This window comes from Triturus cristatus, chromosome 1_1, assembly GCF_964204655.1.
Source record: "Triturus cristatus chromosome 1_1, aTriCri1.1, whole genome shotgun sequence".
In the NCBI taxonomy this organism is placed as follows: Eukaryota; Metazoa; Chordata; class Amphibia; order Caudata; family Salamandridae; genus Triturus; species Triturus cristatus.
This window is the reverse complement of record NC_140579.1, coordinates 1,222,102,239-1,222,127,791: the sequence shown is the minus strand read 5'-3', so window position 1 is coordinate 1,222,127,791 and position 25,553 is coordinate 1,222,102,239. Positions and strand designations below refer to the sequence as shown.

Genomic DNA, 25,553 nt, shown 5'->3' with positions numbered 1-25,553 from the left:
GAGGAACTCCGTCTTGTCTGAGTTCAGCTTCAGTCTGCTGTCGTTCATCCAGTCGGCTACAGCCTTCATTCCTCTGTGGAGGTTAGGTTTGGCCGTTAGATCAGTTTCAGTTACGCTATTTACATTGTTTGGGCCTCGTTGGAGGAAGTATTTTTTCAGTTTAAGTTTCCTCATGCTCTTAAAAATGTCCATCCTTGTTGTTGCATAATTGAATGATCCAGCAGGGCAATAAGAGAGACCCAATGTTAGAAGCTGCTCCTCCGCTTTGTTTAAAACAACATCAGTTAAATTTATAACCATTGGATTGTTGATTGGGTCTTAACTAATTACTGTCGTCAGCGTCTCCAATTCTTTTTCGGGTTTCGTGTTGATTTTTTGTATTCTTCGTTGTTTTGCCTTTATATATACCTGCATATCTATATAAATACAAATATAAATGCATGCATACATATATGCTTACATATGCATGTTATGTATATGAAAGTTTGAAAGACACTAATAAAAGCAAAGCTAAAAAGCCACCTAATTTCAAACAGAATTGCTTTAACTTAAACGAGGGCGAGACCTATTGCATTTTCAATGCTTGTTATCTGATGATAGTGATTTGAAATGTTTTTGAAGTGAACGGATATTTTGTGTGATAATATTTAAATGTGTGCTGTATGTTTCTATTTGTGATACTGATATTTCTAACCGCATATGTGTTCTTAATCTTTGCATTTCTTCTTTTACTTTAGAATGTATTATAGTTTTGTGTTCATTAAAGTTTTTAATGTATGTTTGATATAGATTTTGCTCTGCTTAAAGCTACATAATGTAAGTGATGTATTTTACTGTTAAAGTATATAAAGTGGTTCTATAGTTTCAACTGTTCTATGTATAGTTCTTGCAGATGCTTGGCGTAATGGGAATTGTTTGCGTATAATGTTTATAAATTATTTTGTGAATTGGAAATGTCTAGCTATAGGATGTATTGATGTCCATGTCGATGAAATATGTGATTGATATAAGAGTTTGTTTTGTTCTCGTGTAATTTTTCCAACTGTTTTATTATCAAATGCAACCCAATGATAAATGGTGTAGTATTCATATTCTCAACTAACTCGACTATACCTGAAGCTCTATTAGTTAACCCATCATTAACATCAACATTACAAGTGAAATCATAGAGTAGTTTTAAAGCTATGTGTAATTTGTGGGCAAGTCCCATAGTTTTTGTTGGATCTTTTGGTAATTGTTTTAATATTGTTTTTTTTTCTTTTTCTACAAGATCTGAACTGATGGATATCTTTTGCAATTGTAGTGAAAACTGGATATTTTTGGCTATGTTGTAATAATACTTTATTATTAAAGTCATTTACTTCATTGTTAGTTGACATTATGTATGGGATAGTTTTGCTAATACTGTTATCTGGGTTTTTTTCACGCTGCTTTGTCTAAAATATGTTTGCATGTATGTTTTCCCTCTCGTAATCTGTTTAGTAATCCTGCAAATTGAAGGTCGTTTTGTTGGCACATTATATTTGTTAGTTCAAATAGTTTAAAATGTTCTACCCATAAGTTAGTCATTAGAGGTCCATACGAATGCTTAATATTTTCAAATACATAGCTGTCAAAAACTGCCTTTAATTGATAAAAGTCACCAATAGCTAAAATTGAAATGCCTCCAAAAGGCTGGTTGGATGTTTTTATTTCTGTATACTGTTATGTATAAAAGTGAACATATCTTCCAACCATAGACATCTGATCAATTATTAGCACTTTAACATGCATTAGTTGACTTTGTAGAGCTGTTCTATGTTCATGAGTTAGTGGTTTATAATTTGAACTTTGTGACACAGGTATTTTGATAGTGCTATGCAGTGTTCTCCCATTAATATTATGTGCTGCTTTGCCGGTTGGAGCTGTAAGTGATATATAAATATTGTCTGGATTTTCACCAGCTTTGGTATTGTAATGTAGTATTTGATAAAGTGCAGTAATGAGAAAGCTCTTTCCAACTCCTGCACCACCAGTGCAAAATGTATAGCATGGTGTTTTTTTAGTTTTTAACCGTGTAAATTATAGTAAACAAACTTTAGTTGTTCCTCTGTTAAATTATGCATAATATTATAGTATTTGTCATCCGGTAAGATAGAATTAGTTAGGCTTTCTTCTTCAATTATGCTTCTAATACCTACATCTAATGACAAGTCATATATAATCCCCTGTTCATTATTGTATACCTCAGCGTCTGCTATATTAGATGGTATTATTAGTGGTGATGTAGGAGGGGTAATTAGTATTTCATTGTTGCTATTACTACGAAGTTCTGTAATAATTTCATTATTTTTATTATATTTATTATGATGCTCATCTACAATGTCCTTAACTTGCATATATCTTTTATATCTTTCGTAGTAAGTGATGTTACTTAAAATTATTTTGCTTTCTTCCCTCAGTGGATAGTGAAGCATTAACAATTCTCTATGATAATTTTCAGAATCAGTGTTTTTGTTTAACCTGCAATAGCGTATACTTTTTCTACTGGTGCGTTTAGTTAAGGTATAGTTTGTGTCTACGTGTATATTTTCTTCCTCTTAGTTTATGTTGTTTATTTCAAGTTCTTCCTCATCTGAGCTATACAAATTGGTTTCTGCAATTAAATTGTCAGTCATTTTATCCTTTTTTTTTTTGTTTTGGGATTTGTAATGAAAGGTCTCAGATCTCCCAATGACCAAGGTATGTACCGTCACTTTCCCAGGGCGAGAATATCAGTTCCAAACTTATGGAATATAACATATACACAGCACCACCTAAGGTGGGCAAACTTTCAACACTCCCCCAAAGGCAAGGCAAGAAAACAATATCACATGAGTCTCCTCTAGACCAAGGTAACACACACACTTCTCTAGAGCGAGATATACTTTGCACAGCACTTGCCAGGAGGGCACACTCATCACCTCCTAAGACAAGTAAAAGACGAATTCAAACCTATGGAATATAAAAATTTATTAACACAATTCTTCAATCACGGGCAGGCCGAATATATATTGATCATGGCAGACTCTCACATATCAAATAACCAATTGAAATACACAATCAAAGCAAATATATATGTAGAAATATATATGTCTGGATATAAGAATCAGAAAATAAGAAGGAAAGAATTCAGAAAAGAATCAAGAGACCGTTTGTAGCAGAGACACCTCACCTACTGCGCCATCATTTCACCCCACTTTTCTCAAGGGGAGTCCATTGCTTGAACCGGGTGAAAGCTCAGAGGTGACACCAGCCCCCACTCTTCCGTGACAACATGTCTGCTCCACGGCGTGAACTTCCACCAGGCCAGTGTAGGCTCCCCTTTTTTAATACAAATTCAAACACAACGAAGCTTCTAGCAAGCCTCGCCCCCTCGTTCTCATGAGTCTGTACCAGCCTGCTCCAAGGCCACTGCATCGGTTGATCAGGCCTTTGCTATGGCTCAGACAGACCATGTACATTCCTCTGATAAGAACCAGTTCTCTCTAGTCAGCAAAGTGCGAAAAAACAGGAGAAGAGCAAAACATGCCCTCCCCACCTCTGCAGCTTCGTGCAGGCACAGAAAATAGCTTCAGTCATGAAAATGGAGTTAGTTAAGCCATGCACACAGAAAGGCCCAAAGCAAGATGGTATCAGAAAAGCAAGGATGACCTGAAACCATGTTGAAGGCAATAGTCAGCATTGCCATAAAGCAAGGTAAAGTCAGAAATCAGAATGACATGAAACCATGTCAAAGGCAATAGTTCAACACATAATTCACATAACCCAAATAACACTATAGACTTTATCCCTCAGTATACAACATTGAGCACATGTGTGCACCATCACCCACAACACTGCACCTCAACATCCCACACCTTCTATTCTTGGCAAGACTATTCTACTAAAAGACAGCAAGATTACAGGACAGAAGAGAAGCAGGCATATGCAAAACCATCCTACATTAAGGCTAGGGTAACATAACACACTAAAGTCAGTACAAAATGGTGGTGGTTGAGGGTCATCAAGGGTGTCAGACCACAAAAGTGGCTCAGTCACTACAGGATTATAATTATAAATTGAGGCATAATCAGCTAATGTACATTGCTCTGATGCTTTTGGCCGTTTGCAATATTTTGCTATAATATTTTCACATTGAATATTAGTTGAGGTATCTGGTAATGAATGTATAGTATCTACATCTTTCATTAAATGAGTCCTTTTTTCAGGAGGGCTAGTATTAATAAATACAAATGACCTAGAACTTTTCCGTAATGGAATCTGAAGAATGAGGTAAGCTGCTTCCTGATCACTTATTTCTGTACAGTTTAGGAATTTGTTTCCTATGTGTTTAAGTTTTTCTCTTACATTAGTATTGTACTTTACTTCTTTTGCAGCTTGTGCAATAATTTTGCTTATTCCTCCTTGATATATGAAATTATATAGACCGCATAAGCATCTAATATAAACTGTAAGTCTGTTTGCTCCACAAGCTTTTAAAATAATTGTATTAGTTATTAATAAAGCATTCTGCTGGTGTTCTCTTTAAAAAAAAAAAAAATGTTTTTTCTATTATTGATTGTATACATGTAATATATTGCTTATATTCCAAATGTATTACTTGTAAGAATTGTGCAAAATCTAGTGTATTAAATTCTGGAATATTCATAGCTTCATGAATAGATTTAATGTTTTCTTGTAACTGTTTATCAGTTTCATCACACGGTAAAGATTCTACTATTATAGTGTGTGGCATTGGATATTTAGGCTATTGATATTTGCATGTCAGTTTGTTTTTTCCCTGCAATGTTTTGTGTGTGCATGCCTTTGTAGAGGTATTAAAGGCTCTAATTGTGGCTCTTGGGACTTACTACATGTGATATATGTATTAATAAATTGTATTACTTCTATGTTTGATACCCCATATTGTGGTGCATTTTCAATCCATAATAATGCATGTATATGTGGGGAGCCTCTGCTGAAATTCTACCCTGTAGAAGTAGTCAATTAATTTTCCAATGGGATTATTTCTATGTATAAAATGCAATTAAATAATTTCCTAACTTGATAGTCGAAATGCCTTGCACATGTAATTGGATCTTCTTGAATTAATTTACATTTGGTTTCCCAAGGCATATTTTGAAACTCTTCTTCTGGGCATTCATTTAGTTTTTCTTAACTCGTTATAGTATATTTATTAAATGGTGCCATTTTGTTTCTACAGCAGATAGTCAGGAAAAACGTTGTTATTCCAAGTTGCCTTATCATAGCAAACGGATCTTTTTTGCAATTTTGCCAATATGGTGGGGAACTGTGGATAGTTTTTAGTATTTTGTACCCTTCGTTGTACTGCAAGACATATTCTAAATTAAATTTTATGTCTTTTGCAGTAATACATTTCCCATTGGTGAAATTGTTTCTTAGTGTTATGTTAATTTAACCTTGTATTTGTTTTATGTGCAATTATTTTAGTTTAAAGAAAATATTAGTGATAGATTTTGGTACTCTTCTATCACAGCTTCTTAGTTCCCATTGACATATAGAACTACAATGTACAGGTAAGTGTCTTTCATTATTAAGTCTTCGGCCGCCAGAATAAATAGTTGGAAAAGCTAAAAAGTCTGAATCTTTGTCTTCGTATAAACCTCTGGGTGTATTATGTTCAGCAGGTGCTAAACTTAAGATATTAAAATGTTCAGTGGTAATAGTTTGATTTTCTAACATGGTATCTAAATTTCCTTCTTCTATGTTGTCTGAATTATCTGATGAATCATTTGTTTCTGATGATTCACTGCTATAGCTTATTTCTGGTGGTATATACTCCCAATCTGGATTAACAGTGACTCCATATTCTTTGTACGTCACTATTTGTTGCTAGCCATACTGCTGCTCGTTATACTTTATTTGGCCTAACATTTTCAAAATGTGTATATGATTTATAAGCTAACTTTCTTTTTAATTCAATAGGGATTGTCATGTTGTCATTAATTTGCCTTGGTAAAAATGTAACTGTTGTCATAACATTTGCAGGTACATTAACAACAGCACCTGATAATGATTTCTGAAACCCACGTGGCAATGTGCTGATTTGCAGAAAAGGGAATTCTTGGAGAAACGAATCTATCTTCCAAATTCTGCAAATGTAATTGCACTGGGATATCTGGAAACTCTATCCCATTTATAAAAGAAGATGGTGGTATTTTACCTTTACTAATGTGTTTATAGCAAGTGTTACATATATAGCTTGATTTGGTAGGGCTAATGTTACATTGCATACATTTGGGATTTTTGCAAATAGCACGTGTACTTTTTAATGATTGTTTATTCGATATTTGATTGTAATTTGTACAAATATACTCAGGGCCATAAAGTATTTATTTATGAAAATCCTGGATTATATTATGTGTTCTTTGTGTGTTTGTATTTGTATACTATTATTGAATGCATTGTATGTGTCGGATTCTATACATTGCCTTTTGCTTGATCTTATCCCTTCTGTTATAAAATTAGTGCATGTTCTTTTTTGTATGTTTGATAGCATTCTAGTTTCTAAATTAGTAACTTGGTTTGTATGTTGATTTGTTTGTGCTATAGATAATGTTTTTAATGGTAGCCTTAAACCATTAATGTTATTGCCACCATGATTTATGTGTTTCGTTTCTAGTTTTAGTAGGGAGGCAGAACTGTTTTGCTAACTATATAGATGCTTGTGTTTTATGTACATATAGGCTTTTTATAGCTTTGAATTCTGACATAATTTTCGTTTCCAAGTTTTATACGGTTTGCTAGTTGTAAAATATTCCATTAGTCCTTCAAAGGTTGGTATATGCATAGTAATGCATGTCCCATTTGGGTGAGGCATCCCTTTATCTCAGCTATAGGAATCAAATACAAAGTATGACTGTATTCGAGAAAATTGAAATGACATATGCATTCATACAAAGTAGAATGTCTGAATGGTGATTAACAGTTACATTTAATGCAGTTTTAATATCTAGATTTAAAGGTTCAAAACAATGTAGAACGTCACCATAATAAGGTTTTTTTTTTAGCACAAGCGAATATATTCTGTTATTGTGCTGTATATATTTTGGTAAGTCATCTGGATGCATAAGTATCTGTTTATTAATGGAATGCATTTTTGTATATAAAGCATCTCCTAGGTCCATAATATAATGTAAATCATTTGAATCCCATGTACTAACTGTTTTATAGAAGTTATGTATAATTGCAAAAGTACTATTTGTTAGGCATTGTTTCCTTTGAGAATTGCTAATAAATCTTTTATAACCCTGATAACTAGCTTGTATGATTTTATTCATAGTGTATGTTTATGTTTGTATGTATTAGTTGGTATATAGTGTGTTAGTTTATATTTTGTGTTGTGAGATAGATGTGTATTTCTAGTGGGTGCGTTATTGTTTGTTTAGGTGAATTAAATATTTCTTACCTTTTTTTTGTTTGAAGTTTTTCTTAAATGAAGGAATCTGTATGGAAATAAAGATAAGTGACATTGAAATGTTATTTGCCTGTAAACAGAGAATGTACAAACATTTATTTAAAGCGCAACAGCCCTTTTAGCTTTTAAGAGATAGACACAGCATGTTTGTTTTGTAAATAATGTGTAATTTATTAAATAGGTACATTGCATAACTACTAAAATACAGAAATAGTATGATACTATGTTTGAAAGAGGAAAAGGTTGGAGTTATTGAGAGAGAATGAAAGAGTTAGTTATTTAGTGAATTAGTGATGTAGTTATGGAGATAGAGAGTTAGTTATGTATTTATTTAGTGCGTTAGTTTGTTAGTGAATGTGTTAGTTGGTGAGAGGCTTAGTTAATGAGAGAGTTATGTTAGGTAGTTAATTATAGAGAAAGATAGTGAGAATTAGTGATAGTGTGATAGTAATAGAGTAAGAGTTAGTTAATAATAGTGAGAGTTATTTAGGCATTTAGTGAAAGTGAGTGAATGAGTTAGTGAGTCTGAGTAAGTTAGTGATAGTGTGATAGTTAAGAGAGTTAGTGAGAGAGTAATTTAGTGAAAGAGGAAGTAATTGAGGGAGTGAAAGACGTGGCCTTTTTGCTAGGGCTACAGACTGTTGCAGCGTTACAAATAAAATATTTAGTTCACAGCTTATAAATGTTTGGTATTTTGAGCTTTACTGTTCAACTGTATTTAAAACCTATATATAGTGTGTGTGCCAAAATAGTTATATAGCATTGGTTAAAGTATTATGCAAGCAAAAAAAATCTTTGTGCCAAATTTGCTAAAAAAAAAAAAAAAATGCAGTTTGAAATTTAGAAATAAAACAAAAACGCTTTTCCTGTAGGCAACTCTTAAAACTGAGCTTGCCACTTCTGTTCTGAGTTGCCAACACACACGCAATAGAGCCTCCCACAACTGAAGCGCTGACTATTTGCAGTTATTCTATATACATCGGCAAGGTAAATGCGCGCTGCTGAATTCTTAAGTGATCAGCAAGTTATAAATTAGCGGAGGGAGAACTAAAGGAGGTTATATAAGCAGATTGAGTGGAATGGATGAAGGAAGTGAGAGAGGGATGCATAGAAGAGAGAGAGAGAAGTAAAACAATGTTTGTTTTTGCTGTGATTGAGCTGCCTGAGCGACCTGTGAAAGGACCCCATTTTATGAATGTTCCAAACCCTATTTATGAACCGCCCTATTGTTTATATATGTTTTAATTGTAAATCTGCCTGTTAAAATATTTTTTGCAGAGGAGCGTTTCGGCGCACACCTGTTAAAATAAGCTCCTGTATGTGTATAGGGGCGCTCACAGAAGTGTTGGTATTTTTTTTGTTTTCCTTAATAGGTGGATATTTTTACACAAAAAATATAATGAAACATACAACGGTGGAAGCATTTGGAAAGAAAAATCTTTTAGTGGAGTTGTTTAAATATTTTAGAGGAAATATATAACTTCCTATAAACTTCACATAATTTTACTGTTTTTTTAAAGTAAAATAACTGCGTCTGGCCAGGGCCAACCTGTTTGTTCTGCATTGCCAACACCTACACCCCCAAGCCTTCCAGAACAGAAGCGCTAACTTGCTGCATTTATTTTATATAGATTGGCGAGTGAAATGCCGGTGTTGAGATTAAGTGATTAGCAGGTCATGAATTCGAGGAGGGACAAGAGAAGGGGGTGAGAGAAATAGATGCAGTGGGATGGATAGAGGGAGTGGGAGAGGGAACCACAGAAGAGACAGAAAATTAGAACAGACTTAGTGTGTGCTGCGACTGAGCTTTCTGAGCGACCTGTGAAAGGACCACATTTTGTAAATAGGGTAAATATTTCTTTTAAGGGACTCCCTTTGGCTAAAATGTTGGCAGCTTAGTTAAGCATAAAGGCTGGTGTTTGAAGAAATACAGGGTCTGTGCGAGACGGCATTCATTTACACTGCAAACAGGAAATAGATCAAAAGCTTTGACTTTTAAACCCTATTTATGAACAGCCCTATGGTGCATATTTTTTTGGTAAATTTGCATGTATAAATGTTTTTTTTGCGAATGAGCGCTCCGTTAGACACCGGTTAAAAGTCAGCCCCCGAATGGCTATAGGGGCGCTACCAGGAGTACTGTTACCTTTGTAAGGTGGTTATTTTTTTTCATAATAATTAATATAAGCAAAAATGCAATTGCGGCAGCGTTTGGAAACACAAATGTTTAAGCGGACTTTTTAATATTTGAGGGAATATTTAAAATCAAATGCAGTTTACACAATGTTACTAATTTATTAAGCAAACTAACTGCGCATGGCCATAACCATCGTGTCTATTCTGTATTGCCATTACCCACGCAACCGAGCTTTCCAGGATCGAAGCGCTGACTGTTTGCAGCTATTCTATATACATTGGCAAGTTAATTGCGCGCTGTTGACATTTGAAGTGATCAGCAGTTTATAAATTGGCGGAGGGACAACAGAAGGGTGTTAGAGAAACAGATTGAGTGGCATGGATGTAGGAAGTGAGAGAGGGAAGCAGTGAAGAAAGATACAGAATTATAACTAACTACGTTTGTGCTGTGACTGAGCTGCCAGAGCGACCCGTGAAAGGACCCCAGCTTGCAAATGAGGGAAACAAATCTTTGTTTTTTGGGACTGGCCTTGGCTATAATGTTGGCAGCTTAAACAAAATGAAGGCTGACGTTTGGAAATATACATGGTGTGTGCAAAGCATCATTAATTTTCAGTATAAAAAGTAAATAGAGTTTTGAGTCCCAAAACACTGTTTATGAACCGCCCGATTGTGTAAATATGTTTTAACCGGAATTTAGATTGTTTAAACAATTTTAGTAAATAAGCGTTCTGGAGCACACCTGTTAAAATTAAGCCCCTGTATGGCTATAGGGGCGCTGCAAGGACTGCTGTGGATTTGTTTGCCTTAATAGGTGGATATTTTCTATAAAAATAAAATACCCAAACATACAGCGGTGGAAGCATTTGGAAGGAAAATCTTTTAACTGAGTTTTTTAAAAATATTTTAGAGGGAATATTGAACATCCCATGTTTTTTATATTTATATAATGTTACCGTTTTTTAAAGCTAGATAACAGCGTCTGTCCAGGACTATCCCATTTGTTGTGCGTTGCTATTACCCATGCCCGCAAGCCTTTCAGAACAAAAGCGCCAACTGTCTGCATTGATTGTATATAGATCGGCGAGTGAAATGCCCTGGGGTGACATTGTTAAATGATTAGCAGGTTATAAATTTGAGGAGGAAAGAGAAGGGGGTGAGAGAAATATATTGAGTGTGATGAATAGAGGGAGTGAGAGATGGAATCAGAGAAGAGAGAAAATTAAAACAGACTTGTTGTGTGCTGCGACTGAGCTGTCCGAGCGAGCCGTGAAAGCACCACATGTTAGAAACAAGAGTGGGATGAATAAATGAAGGGAGTGTGAGAGGGAAGCACACAACAGAGAGAGAAACAATTAAAACTGACTTAGTCTGTGCTGTCAGTGAACTGCACAAGTGACCCGTGAAAGGATCCCAGCTTGAGAATAGGGTAAACCAATCTTTATTTTAAGGGACTCCCTTTAGCTGAAATGTTGGAAGGTTAGATAAGCATAGAGGCTGGGGTTTTGAGAAATACGGTGTCTGTGCGAGACCGTATTAATTTACAGTGTAAACAGCAAAGAGATCAAAAGCTTCTACTTTGAAATGTTATTTAGGAACAGTTCTATCGCATAGAATATATTTTACCAGTAAATTTGCCCCTGAATGCCTATAGGGGCGCTTCCAGGAGTGCTGGTTTTTCTTTTTACCTTTGAAAAGTGGCTTTTTTTCATAATAAATAAAAATAAGCAAGCATGCAATTGCGGCAGCGTTTATAAACGTGAATGTTTTACCGGACTTTTTAAAAATATTTATAAGGAAATCTTTAAAATCATATGCAGTTTACATAATGTTACTGATTAATAAAGCAAACTGCCTGCGCCTCTCCAGAACTATTATGTTTGTTTTGTGTTGCCATTACCCATACAATAGAGCCTTCCACAACCGAAGCTCTGATTGTATGCAGTTATTGTATATACATCGTCAAGATAAATGCGCACAGCTGACATAACATATTTATTCAAAGTATTTGAATAAATAAGGCATTTGATTCTTGCTGAATAAAAAAACGTATTACTGCTTCCAGGGCGCGTGCGGCGTGGCATCGAATTCAAAGGCAACTGACACGGCCTGCATCCCAGACACACACAGCGTTTCCCTTGCGGGAGCAAGCAGGGGCCCCATCTGTTTGCAAGATAATTACAAACAGATGTCGCTAAAGCTCGCTCCCGCAAGGGAAACTCCAAATGTGCACGCGTTGCAATACAAAGCAATGCAAAACGTGCATGTTTTTGCCCAAAAAGCTGATCGATTCCAAAAGGTCCCCTCCTACGCAGCGCATGCGCGCTGCGTAGGCGAGACCTATAAAGCGGCATACCTAGCAAGAGGCCTATCCAACCACTCTCCCCTCTGGATCACACTGGGCACATGGCACCGTAGACAGGGTATGGGTTGGAGGTTTAACGCATGGGAGCTGAGAAAGTCTCCTGTGAGATCAGAGTAGATACAGAAATATATTTTAATGAAAACAAAGACACAGAGTCGGCAGTCACGCTATGGAAGGCCTACAAAACAGTACTAAGGGACGGGGCACAAAACCTCATAGAGCACAAAATGCAACGAGAGAAGCGTGAGACTTGTAGTCATTAGAAAGGCGCCTCTTAGGGCTAGAAAGTCAACCTGGGACTGAAACTGATCCAGCTACTCTACGCATGGCAGCGATACTTGCTCAAGGAGTATAAAGTACTTGCACATAATGAAGCGAAAGTACAGGTTCTTACCACACAATACCGTCTATACAACGTGGGCGACAAATTACTGGCATGGCTGGGTAGAAAAGAGGCAGGGGCAAGATGGGTCCACACCATAATAGGGGACAAGGAAAAAACATGCTACAGCTCAAGAGATAGCCCAATTTTGCTTCTTTACAGTGTACGCGGGACATGTGTATTTACAGCTACACATGTCACAAACGAGAATGTTACCCTGTAAGCATCTGTTTGTGGCATGTAGTGCTGCTGCAGATGCACATTCCTCCCCAGCAGCTGATTGTTGTAGTACGGCCTTCTTTTTTTACTTTTTCAGTGGTCATCATCTTTTGTTTCTCTCTGCTCTATTTCATCCTCACCTGGTGCGCTGAAAAAACGATCTAACAATGGAGCCAGAGCCCATGCGCATTACCAGTGATGGGAGGAGTCACTATACCATGTTACTGGAAAGACTTTGACAAAAAACAAGTGATCCCATATTTGAATGACAAGTTTCACATTTCCGAGCCCAACACTAGCTGGCAGGAGTATACAGATCATGTGAATCTACATTACTACATGCCACAAGTATATGCTTGAAGAGTAAGTAACATTTTCCATATAACATTACCCAGACTTTACTGGCATACACTGACCTATTCTCTAGACAAAGGACCCTTCACCCCTCCCCAGAGTCGTATGGTTTGGCTTTCTGACTCCATAGCACCAAGTATCTAGTCAACCTGCCAAATCAAATCTTTACTCTTAAACGTTTTACATTTGTTTGCAAATAAATAAATCTAAACATCAGTGGCTTGCTGTAGCTAAATCTATTGGCTTTGCCAATGCTGTTTGCTTTTATGGTGTAGCGACAAAAGTCCTTGCATAGTTAGGAAAACTGTACCACTCTGCACTTGTTAGTGCTTTTCAGTCTTGCCCTATGTGTCATTCTTGCTTTTCCACCTCGCCTCAACTCCTCCACCCCACCTTACTTGATAGTCTTTGAGAATTTTGTCCAATGCATGCTAGAGTTCGAGGTCTCAGACTCCTAGTGATCTGTCTCTGTTTTATTTGCTTTAACGTCCGATAGCCCCACACGGTTTATGCATGTTGTAAATTGTTTCGAGTTTGATTTTGGTACCCACTGAAATACTGTTGAGGTTGACTTAGTATAATTGTAATTCTGCAAGATAAGGCACTTTCTAGTTTCTTGTTTCTGTAACCTTTGAAGTATGCCTGTGAGTATCATTGGTAGCCTCCTTAGGGCACTTTTTCAATAGTTCAGCGATGCCATGCCATCCTAGAACCACTATAAGTTTACCCCAAAGGCCACTTAGAAGGGGCCAAAGGAGTTTTTCTAAACGTTGCCAATTGGTAGCAGCTTTATCTGTAATTGCGGAACAGGATGGGACCCTGCTACCACTACGCGGAATTCTGCGGAGTTGAAGAAAAACTCTTGTGAACTCCTCTCCGCAACTCCATTCCGTCTCATCTCAATGAATAAAACAGAAACCTTACATACCTTTGATAAAATAACAAGTAACTCGATCTTTACATGCAAAAATGCATATAGTCCTCTCACAAAAGTGAAAATGAAAATATAGCAAGCAGTGAGAGAGATGATGATTTTGGGGTCCTCCCTAACCTAGGGAGAGAACCATTCAGATGCCTTGAACACAGAGATCATCATGCTGAACGATTCAGTGGTGGTCCCACCCTCCTAGGACCACCCCAAGCAGAGTTATGGGCAAACATACAATCCCAACCAAAGGCCCTGCAAAGCATTATGGGACGATATTCTAGAGTGCAGTGAACATTATAGTATCCAATATCAAAACATTCCTCAAGGGCCAGGCTCTCCCTGCTCAGCTGAGAGCTAATACTAAAATATTCACTGCACTCTAAGAGGATGGAACCACCACCGAATCGTTCAGCATGATATGATGTTTGTGTTCAAGGCATCTACTTGGTCCTCCACCTAGGTTAGGGGTGACCCCAAAATCATCACCTCTCTCATTGCCTGATATTTTTCAAAGTTCACTTTTGTGAAGTGGTTACATGCTTTTTATCATGTAAATGTTTTTATCAAAGGGTTGTGGGTGTAGTGGCTAACTCCGCTACGTGGCGGAGTTGGAATTTTTGCATGAATTCCATATTTTCAATGTAATGCGTTGTTAACAAATCTCCGCAATCTCCGCTAGCTGAGCAGAGTTCATTGCCCACGGATACCCTATCGATGCATCTAGAGTTACATAACAAAGCATTGCTCAATAGTGATATCAGAGCTTTATTTCTTGTACAACATTTGTGTGGGTAAAATACCTTACCTCTGTCTTAGAAAGCAAGGCTCTCTCTTGGTGTTAAAAGCTCCCTGCGGCCTTGATGGTCAGGAGGTGTCAGGAGGCCACACCCTGCATACCAACAAACTTACAAAAGCACCCACCACTGTAGTACTATTGTACTTAGTCCCGTCTTTGGCCCTTTCAACTGACCTCCATCTGAACACCATGAATGTAGGCAGGAGATAGCTGGTGCCAGCTCCACTTAAAAATAAACATGTATTTTGGACTGAATGGGTGAGAGTTGGGGGGTATATAGTATCTTTCAGGGAACTCTAGAGCAGCTGTAGCCTTGCATTTATGAGAAGGATTTTTGTTGAGGCCGTCCTGTTTGAAGGCTAAGAATTGCAGCTTCCCAAGTTATATGTAAATTGTTCTCTCCTCCTTCCAAAGAAACATGTGGGAACTTAATTATACTGTTCACTAACATTGCTGCAATCAAGATGTATTCTTTTTTTCTCTAGGATGACGCACGACAGTTGTTTGTGTTTGCCGGAAGTGCAGAAGAGGGTGTGATGACCCCGGAACTGTGTGGGGTTATTACTCGGTTATGGAAAGACAGTGGTGTTCAAGCTTGCTTCTCCCGATCCCGGGAATATCAGTTGAATGACTCTGCCGCATAGTAAGTACTAGTATCAGCGATTCGAGAGACTGTTATTAGACGTCTGAGCATCAGATGGGAGGGTTGAGAGAATTGATCTCTCTTCTGAGTCACTGTAGTTTTTAGGTCTCGCCGGGCGTAGGCTGCGCGCATGCGCAGTCTCGCTGGCGAGATTTAATGAGATGTAGGTATTTTCTGTAAGGGGCATTAAGCCCTGCCCCTCTTTTCCATTGGCTGGCGTCACCGTTTATGCTAAACGGTGGCCAGCCATTAGAAAAGAGGTGTCGGTGACGTATTTGCTCGGCTTTCTGAGCCGTCCCATTTGGACGGCCTGGCCTGCTTTGCGTTCGTCGCAAAAGGTTTCTTATCTTTATGGGGCCAAACACATGGCCCCATAAAGACAAGAAACCTTTTCCCAGGCGAGGCCGTCCAAGTGGAACGGCAGAAAAAGCCCAGCGAATACGTCATGGCGTGCGCTTGTTACAATAGTGATCCCGAAAGCGATGTTTACAAACAGCTACTGGAGGGCAGCGCAAGGCAGAAGACGCGAACCAGCGCTGCTCCTGGAGATGTAAAAGATTATCTCCGCAGCTAGAAGGCATTATGTTACGTTCAAAAACCACGCGCAAAAAAATTCCATCACGGCTGAATGAAAAATATCATTTGATGGCCAGAGTTCGGAATGCAAGGAAGGGTCAATTACAGGGATGTGGACGAGGATTTATAAAAGATCAAAGCAAAATGAGAGAAGGTGCGGGAAGCACCTTGAAGTAGCCTGCGTAGCGGGTGCTAGAGAACCTCTCCGGGATGCGCTTAGAGTGAACCCCTGATGGTATTAAACAGCGACCCCCCCCCAGCCTCCACTGCAGCGGGGCTGTTCTAGGAAATGTCCTCTGATAAGAGCAGGCAGAAGTGCATTATTGCCTTGCGTCTATCATCTTCCCTCTCTCCCGTCAGTGCTCGTGATCCCGCGCCCCCTTCTATCTGGTAAATAATCCGAGAACTCTTTTCACTTTCGGAACCAGCAGCAGATGTCTTTCATTAGTCTGTCCAAACCTGCCATTGTGTGCCATCAATGCTGCGGCAGTCCTGGAGAAATGTCATGAGTGCTTTTGTGTGTGCGTCTGTGCGTGTATGAGGGGGTGTGTGCGGACGCACGTGTGTGTGCGCCTGTGCGTGTATCAAAGACTGTGTTCACATTTGTGTGTCATTGTGCATGTATGTGCGTGCGATGGTGTGTGCATGTACTTGGGTGTTTTTGTACTTGTGCATGTGATTCTATGTGTGCTTGTGCACGCAGATGTTTCTGGATGTGTGCTTATGTTTGTGTGTGTAATGGTGTGTGCAGGTACTTGAGTGTTTTTGTACTAGAGCATGGGATTGTATGTGTGCTTGTGCGTGTGGATGTTTCTGTATGCGTACTTGAGTGCGCGCTTCTGTATGTGTATGAGTGTGTGCGCACATTTGTGTGTGCTTGTGCATGTCTGTGCGTGTGATGGGGTGTGTGTGTGTGTGTGTGTGTGTGTGTGTACTTGTGTTTGTCCTTGGGTGTTTTTGTTCTGGAGCATGTGATTGTAAGTGTGCTTGTGTTTTTGGTAGTTTCTGTATGTGTGCTTGTGTGTGTGCGTCTGTGCGTGTGAGAGTGTGAGCGCATTTGTGAGTCCTGCATCCCTCGTTTGCGAGAGTTTGAGCTATTGGCATGTTAAATGACAATACTTTTTATTTATGTGTTTTGAAAATATGCAAGCGGTGTTTATAGTCTTTGCTTTCAAGAAGCAAGGCTGCCAGTAACTGCACTTCTTTTACTGCCAGCCTTGCTTCTATAAGTACAAAGTGCGTATTTACACACCGTTAGCAAGTTTTCAAAACACATAAATAAAAGGCGTTGTCATTTACAATGCCAATAGCTCAAACTCTCGCAAATGCGAGACCTATTGCATTGCAAATGCTTGTTAACCACTGATTTAAAGCTTGTGATATTTAACACCTATGCTTCAGTGTCAGTTCATGTTTGTGCTTCAGTACTTGTGACTCATTCGTACATGTGCTTCAGTGTCTTGCAAATTGACATTTATTCTTAGTGCTCATAGCCGATTGAAGCCTGAGCTTTAGTCACCATGGATAGTATCTTTTCTTTCATGCCTATGTATAGTTCATGCTGCGGGTCACCTAGCCACAGCTTGTGGCCCTTCATGTTTGCTTTTGCCGAGCAGATTCAGTGCTTGTGACTTTTTCCTTTCTGATGAAAATGTCTTACAGCAGAATCCTCAGCTTGTGAATATCCATAGGCATCAGAATGTGTGGGGGGGGGGGAGGGGGATATTTAAGCAGTTTTCCTGTATAACTCTGTGTCGAAGGTGTTCTGCTCGGGAAGTGACAAACAGAGGTGCACATAAGTCCCACACATGCGCGTATGTCAGTTCCTTTTTTTCCCCGCACCTTCAGGTACATATGCCAAGTTCCTCTTTTTCTGCACCTTTGAACAGATTTTTCTTCAGGAGATTTTTACACTGCGCAAGAAATGCCAACCCTTTAAGCCAAGTTGGGACTGGCCTAAGCAGATGTTTGTGACAGATCCTCATGAGGTTACTGCCTTTGATGCTTAGGCTCATTACCGGACTCCAAGGGCTGCCATGACTGGGCCCAGATGAAACCGAAATCCTTGCGAGATCTCTAGGTGAAGTACAGAAAGGCATCACTCCATGTCGAAAGCAGAGACCCTCTCTCGAAGTTTTTCCCGAGGCAGATCTTCCTTGAGGGCGAAGTCTCGAAGTAAACCAAATAAGTAACAGAACAAGTTCAAGTGGGACTCAGCCATTTCCTGCCATCCTCCAGCATGTGTACTAGGGAGTCACTGTGCCTCAGTCTCGCTCTCAGTCCACGGAGGAGCCGATTTCCATCCCTAGTCCCGATGCATCAAGTTCCTCTGCACGTTGCCAATGTCACAGCAAGTCTAAGTCTTTCCAAAGGCTATGCTATGCATTTGTGGCTCACTTTTGGCTCTGTGGCACACCTTAGGGCCCCAAAGGTCCACAGAACCTTCAGTTCGGGTTACCTCTAGCGGGTTCACCCTTCGCACAACCTGGGCCCCTTCAACCCTCTTAAAGTTTGGCACCGGCATCTGGCTCAGTGCCACAACCAGTGTCAGTCCCTCAAACATCTATGCTGGCACCGATGCTCCCAGAGAAGTATCTGCAACCTATTGTGTTATCCGACTCCTAACCAGCTTTGACTTCGCTGCATCGATCTTGATATGCTGTAACCTATATTCTACAGAGTGGACTTTGACACAATCCCACTATCATGCAGCCGCTAACACACATTACACCAGCTTTTTGGCTCCGACTCTGATCAAAGCCAGTCTTATAAAGATGACCGTAGTGGGGATGGGGACGAATTTGGCAAAACGTATGGTGTAAACAACTGGAATATAAAGAAACAGGAGGTCAGTGGACTGAACACTTCACATGACATTGGACTGGAAGGAACCACCCGTCCCCTCTTCGCCTCAATCAAAAGAAAGCACTTCTTTCCCAACTTCGATCGGGAGGGCTGATCCTGATTTCCACCTCCCCACTATAAAAGTTCAAATGAACATTTTGACCTTTAAAGAGGCTCTAGCTGACACACTGCTGGGCACTTGGCCTCCCAGTCACCAAACAAGTTGCCAATCGCCATAGACGGCCAGGTTTTCTCACCAAATCTATGTCCTCGGAAAGTTTGTACGTGTAGGCATCCACCAGTAGATGCTTTTCCTACCACCCAGCTCTCCTAGGGAGTCAAAATTAGTTAATTATTTTGTCAAGCTTGTGTTCTCTTCAGCTGGTCTTGCATTGAGGTCATTTAATGCGAGCTGTCTTCTTTTTTTTTATTTTTTATAAAGTTCTTTTTATTGTTTACAAAAACAAAGCGAGAAAACAATAACAGTACAGATTTTGCAGTTATTGCCAACCTGGCTTTACATTGTTCAGTTATGCGGAACACATGGGTTAATTGCGAGCTGCCTTCTTGCGCATTTTACCCATGCACTTCGTATCTAAAAGAAACTATTAGTTATGGATTCCTTACCTTAGAATTACCCCGAGGTGTCAGACTGGATCCAGAGAGTTTTTCTAAAGCAGTGCCCCTGCGCGTCGGTCGACTCCGCGTTCGTCGTTGGCGTCGTGATCGCTGGAATGACTTTGCGGGATCTACTTAGACGCCACCCCTGCACGCTGACGTCAATTCTTTCTTTTCCTGCGACAGCCAGCGAAGGTACCCTTAATCTTTTAACTGGAGTTTTATTCAACTTTTTGTTGACTTTTTTTTCGAGTTGTTCGACTCTTGGTGCAAGGGATGTCACATCATCTGACTGGCTTCAAACCTTGTGACTCTTCTCACAAGTTGATGTAGGTCACGGATCCACATCTCGTGTGCCTCTGGTGATTGGAGCGCGACCCTGACCCGAAGTCATGCTCCGACTGCTGGGCCATGAACCTGAAGTCTTTGCGGGAAAGTTCCCGAAAGCCCTCCACCTCCTCTTTCTGAAACCCGGCAGTCCGCTCCGCGCCGCTCGAGGTCCCGGTGGAGAGGGAGGTCACGGGACTGGGAGCGGAGTCACCACCATCACTCCTCTTCGAAGTCTTTGTCTTCAGGTAAGTCGAAGCACAAGAAGAAGGCGAAGAAGCACGGTTGCTCTTCGCCTTTCTCCCCGTACGGCTCCGCCCGGGAAGCCTGTTGGGTCGGCTCTGAGCCCCTCTCTCTTTCCAAGAGCCGGGGCGACCCCTGCCCCACATAGTAGCATTTACAAAGCCCTCCACCTCCTCTTTGGGCAGCCTGACTCCGCTGGTGCGCCTTCGAGCCCCGTGGACTTGGCTGGGGGTTCTAGGCCTTTGATGCCGGCATCTACAGCTCCGGCGCCGCAGGGCCCCCAGGCATCCGGATTGGCGCCTGGTCGACCTTACGGCACCTCCGGTGAACATCTCCGCCCCTTCCGCCGCCGGTTGTGTCCCCAGCTGGCGTCGACCCTGGCCTCAACCTTGACATGGACACCGACCCTGACTGGTGCCGACCGATGCCAGTACTTTTGTACCTCTGTTCTATCCTGGCCCTTCTCGCCCTGAGTGCAAGCCAGAGGAGGGTGAGGAGGACTGGGTGGGGGTCTATTGACCATCTAGCAGACCAGTTGGAAGAGCTGGACTGGAGAGAGGAACTGGGTGAGGCCAGTGGTCTGGATACATCCTCAGACCATGGCATGCTTTCTCCCCCTACCTTGGCTATGGAGGAGGGAGCATCCTACGCTGTGGTGTTGCATAGGGTGGCTGAGACCTTGGGCCTTGTGCTACCTACGGTGGCAGTCTGGACTAACCTCTTGACTGAGGTGCTTCAACCAGCAGCAGCCTCTTCGGAGCCCCTGCTACAGTACAATGAGGCCCTCACCGACATGCTTCTGGCACCTGGTCCAAGCCCAGCACAGGAGCTTCTGTGGATAGGATGATTGCCCGACGCCACAGCCTGGCCCCGGGCGACCCCACTTTCCCCTCCCTACTTCTGAGAGCTTGGTGTTAGAAGCCTCCACCTCCAAAGGCGCGTTCCCTACTGCTCCTCCAGATAGGGAATCCAAGAAGCTGGATTATTTTGGGAAGATGTTTTCTTCCGCCAGCTTAGGACTGCAGTCAGTGACCACCGCATGTCTCTTGGACCGTTACACCCACTCAATGTGGGACACGGTCGCGCAGGTGCTGCCAAAGTGCCCGGAGGAGGCCCAGGCCATGCTCTACCAAGCAGCTGCTGAGGGTAGAGATGCAGCGAATTTCGCCATCCGATAAGGCCTGGGCACCGCCGACTCGCTAGGCAGGAAGATTTTTACCATCAGTAGCCCTGCACACATCAATCGATCAATACATTTGTAGAGCGCGCTACTCACCGGTCTCAAGGCACTTGCGGGGGGTGCTGCTACTGCTCGAAGAGCCAGGTCTTGAGTAACCTCCTGAAGGTTAGTAGGTCTTCGGTCTGCCACACGAGTGCTTCAAGGATTCTGGGGCTATGGCCAGATCCTTCGGCCTCGTTACCATCTCTCATCCCGTGCAGGCCACTTTTCGACCCTTTTATGGCTACGTAAGGGGTGCCCCACCCAGAGCCACAGGCCTGCGCAAGATGTTCAGCCTCTGCGTGGCCGGGGACGTGGGGTCCAGCAGCGTGGGTCTGAGGGCCAGCAAGCGGGCCAGTCTACCAGCGCCCCCCCTGCAGCAGCCTCCAAACCTTCGTCTGACTTTTCAGGGCCACCAGTTGCCAGTGGGCAGCAGGATTCGCCATCACCTCCCCCTCTGGCATAACATCACGTTGGACAGTTGGGTTTTGCAGATAGTCCAGAGGGGCTACTCCCTCCTTTTCGAGAATACCCCTCCCTCCATGCCAGCCGCTTTCCATTGCATGTTGGAGAATCACTTGGCCCTTCTCCGTTAGGAAGTTGAAGCTCTCCTGGCCAAGGGAGCCATTGAGCGAGTCCTTGTGCCAGAAGTAGATCCTAGTTGTTATTCCCACTACTTCCTGATACCCAAGGAGGCCAAAGGCCTGCATCCTGTCTTGGATCTCAGAGACGTCAACCCCTTCCTCCGGAAGGAGAAGTTCAAAATGTTGACATTGGCTCAGGTACTCTCTGCCCTCGACCCTGGAGACTGGATGATTGCGTTGGACTTGCAGGACGCCTATTTTCACATCTCCGTCCTGCCTGCCCTCCGGCTTTACCGACGGTTCACGGTAGGCCACGAGCATTGTCAGTTCACTGTGCACTCTTTTGGCCTTACCATCGCCCCTCTAGTGTTCACGAAAGAGATGGCAGTCATCGCAGCTCATTTGCGCAGATCAGGGGTTCCAGTCTTCCCCCTATCTCGACGACTGACTGTTGGAGGCAAGTTCGCCCCAGGATGTCGTCTCCCACCTCCAGACTATGTCAGACCTCCTGTATTCACTGGGGTTCACTATCAATGTGCCGAAGTCGCACCTGATTCCCTCTCAGAAGCTCCTTTTCATCGGTGCGTTTCTGGACACAGCGCAGTTTCGGGCTTATCCTCCCGAACAGCGAGTCCAGGATATTCGGGTTATGAGTCCGATCTTTCAGCCTCTATCCCTGGTTTCGGTCAGAATTACCCTGAGGCTGCTGGGTGTCATGGCATCCTGCTGGTGGATCATGCCATGTGGCATATGCGGGCTTTGCAGTGGGACCTGAAGTTCCAGTGAGCACAGCAACAGAGGAATCTTTCTGATTGCGTCCAGATCTCGGAGGGCACTGCCCACCAATTCCAGTGGTGGCTAATGACCCAGGATTGGGTCAGTGGCCGATCCCTCTCCCTTCCCCAACTAGAGTTCACAGTGGTGACATATGCATCACTTCTGGGGTGGGGCAGCGACATGGAGGAGGCGGAGATCAGTGGCCTCTGGTCTCCGGCGGAGTCCGGGCTCTACATCAACCTCTGGAGCTCCGGGTGATTTGTCTTCCACTGAAGGTATTCCTTCCTTCTGTCAATGGAAGAGTAGTGCAGGTGTTCACGGATAACACCACCACCATGTGGTATTGCAACAAACAGGGCGGGTGGGGTCGTGGACCCTCTGTCAGGATGATCTTCGTCTCTGGAAGTGGCTGGAACACCAGGGCGTGTCCCTGGTGGTTCAACACCTAGCGGGTTCCCTGAACGCCAGGGAAGACTAACTCAGCCGCCGGTGCATGATGGATCATGAATGGCGTCTTCACTCGGAAGTGGTGCAAGGTCTCTTTCAGCCTTAGAGAAAGCCTTGGTGTTAGACTTGGCATCTTTTGGTGTGTTTCCCCTGAGTTTTTCCTTTCTGACCTCCCGGTTTTGAATCTGTTTTTGCTGGTGTAATGATTCTGCACACTTTTCTCACTGCTGTCCAGTGGTAAAGTGCAAGTGCTCCTGTTATAAAATGTGTTATGGATTGGTGTTTCCATGATTGGCCTATTTGATTTGTGTGTCAGTCCCTAGTAAGTGCACTGCAAGTGCCAGGGCCTATAAATCAAATGCTGTTGATGGGCTGCAGCACTGGATTATGCCACCCACGCAAACAGCTCGTAAAGTGTAACTCTGGCCTGCCTTTGCAGAGCCTGTGCGCAGCCTGGGGCTGCTAGATCGACTTGGCAAGTGCACACACTTGCCAGTCCCTAAACCTTCCCTACATGTGAGTCGCCCCTAAGGTAGGCCCAAGGTACTCCCCTTGGCAGGGTGCATTGTATGTGAAAGGTAGGACATGCCCTGGTGTGTGTGGCATGTCCTGATAGCGAATTACAGCCTACTTCGTTTTTCACTATTGCAAGGCTACCTGTTCCCCATAGGCCGGAGTGGGCAGTTTGATTATAACACCTTATAATCCTAACTGACCCAGGGAACATGGTAGGAAGTAGAGTTTAGTATGCCTGAACTCAGAATGATAAAATACATATTTTAGTGAAGATGGTTTTAACATTCTGTGTTTGAAGATACCACTTTTAGAACGTAGGTATTTTCTTTCTGGTTTGTGTGTGACGGGCTGGGGGGAGACTCCAGGAGACAGGGTGAGTCAGCACAGGGCTGAATAGACCTATCTGCACATAGATGGGTTGGAGGAGTAGCACCTGGGTCTGAATAGGGCTGTGCCTGCCTCCCACAATGCTGGCTCCACCTCCTGTGGTGTCTGATGACCCTGGCACACACTGACAAAGGAAGAAGGTGCACACTGGCAGAATGCACCCAGAACTGATTTGAACTAGGTACAGGCCCCTCTTCCTGCAGAGGACAAAGTATTTGCTAGTATAAATATTGAGACCCAAGACTTTAGAACTCGCTGGAATCAAGAAACCTGCCAAGTAGAAGAGCTGGAAGAGCTGCCAGGAGGAGTATTGAGCCTTTGCTGTGTTGTTGCTTTGTTGGGTTGGCCTGCAGCTGCTGCTTCTGCCTTGGGCAGTGAAAGGACTGGACTGAACTTTCTCTACTTGTGCTGAGTATCTCCAAGGGCCTGAAATTGAGCTGTCCTCCTGTTCAGAAGTCTCAGGGACTGCAAAGACTTCACCTACCTCTGGGTTCCGCTCCTGGAACCGTTGTTTCAGTTGCCACAGAGAAGGGAACCGCGACCGATGCCACCGAGCCGCTGCTTGCACCGTGAACTGTGGACACTGCAGCCCGCACCACCTCGCTTCACTTCGCCGGCCTGGTCTCACCGACATGGTCGCCTCTGGCTCAACCCCCGTGACCGCCTCGTCCCGCACAGCCGTCCGGGTCGACCAACGCCAAGTCCCGCCAACCAGCTCTGTCACCTGCATCACAACCTGCCAGCACCGAGCATCGTTTCACCCTGCACCGCACGCCTTGGTCTCACCGACGCCGTCTGGACGATCATCACCGAGCCGCTGCCTGCACCGCATCGAGAGGAATCCGTGCCCTGCACTGCTTCCATTTTGCACCGCAACAGACGCCACGACCGGCTCACCCCTCCGTGCAAGCCACAACAAGAAAGGTACTGTTACCGAGTCTGTTCACGCTGTTGCTGGCCCGTACCGATGCGGTCAGCTGGAACTGCGAGACCGTTCTGTTTTTAGCATCGCAGTAGGCTCGGACCGAGCTACCGACTCGCACAAACTGTGTTTTCAATGTATTTTTGCAATTTAAAGACATCTTGCAAGCTATCTATTTTTAAAGTACTGTATTGTGGATTTTTATCGTTTTTGGTCTTGTCTTAAGTATATAAAAATATTGGATATTTTTCTAAACTGGTGTGGTGTCCTTTTGTAGTGCTTACACTGTATTACTGTTGGTTATGTGCAAATGCTTTACATACTGCCTCTAAGATAAGCCTGACTGCTCGTGCCAAGCTACCAAGGGGGTGAGCAGGGGTTATTTTAGGAGTGTAACTCCCTTATCCTGACTAGGAACAAGGGTCCCTATTTGGACAAAGGTGCAAGCCCTTGCCAACTAGAGACCCCCCATTTTTAACACTTGGTTGGATCTATTCGCCACCGAAGAGATCGCGTAATGTCAGCAGTTCTGCATGTTGGAATTTCCTAGGCGGTACTCGCTAGGTGACGCTTTTCATCGCGAGTGGAGTTGCGCCTTTCCGCCTATACCACTTCTGCCCAGAGTGCTGAAGATCAAACATGACCGGGCCCACATAATTCTTGTGGCTCCAGACTGGGCACAAAGAGTCTGGTATCCTGAGTTCTTTGAACATGGCCATCGATCCTCCGATCAGACTGCCTCTTCGGTAGGATCTTCTGTCGCAGCAGCAGGGGACGATCCTTCACTCGAACCTGTCCAGCCTCTACCTCC

The 25,553-nt window shown here is 42.7% G+C and overlaps 1 protein-coding gene and 1 long non-coding RNA gene across 3 annotated transcripts in view; both read left to right on the top strand.

Moving 5' to 3' along the window:
- The window catches only part of LOC146871859 (guanine nucleotide-binding protein G(i) subunit alpha-3-like), a 481,263-nt gene that overhangs the window by 372,617 nt on the left and 83,093 nt on the right, over positions 1-25,553 (top strand). For both annotated transcript variants that reach the window (XM_085651998.1, XM_085652007.1), the window contains one exon: positions 15,125-15,282. In XM_085651998.1, the coding sequence (XP_085508124.1) occupies positions 15,125-15,282 (158 nt within the window). The remainder of the gene's footprint in view (positions 1-15,124; positions 15,283-25,553) is intronic.
- On the top strand, positions 2,685-5,561 carry LOC146871860 (uncharacterized). The gene is made up of 3 exons (XR_014981178.1): positions 2,685-2,721; positions 4,230-4,293; positions 5,519-5,561. It is a non-coding gene; the product is annotated as an uncharacterized LOC146871860 (long non-coding RNA).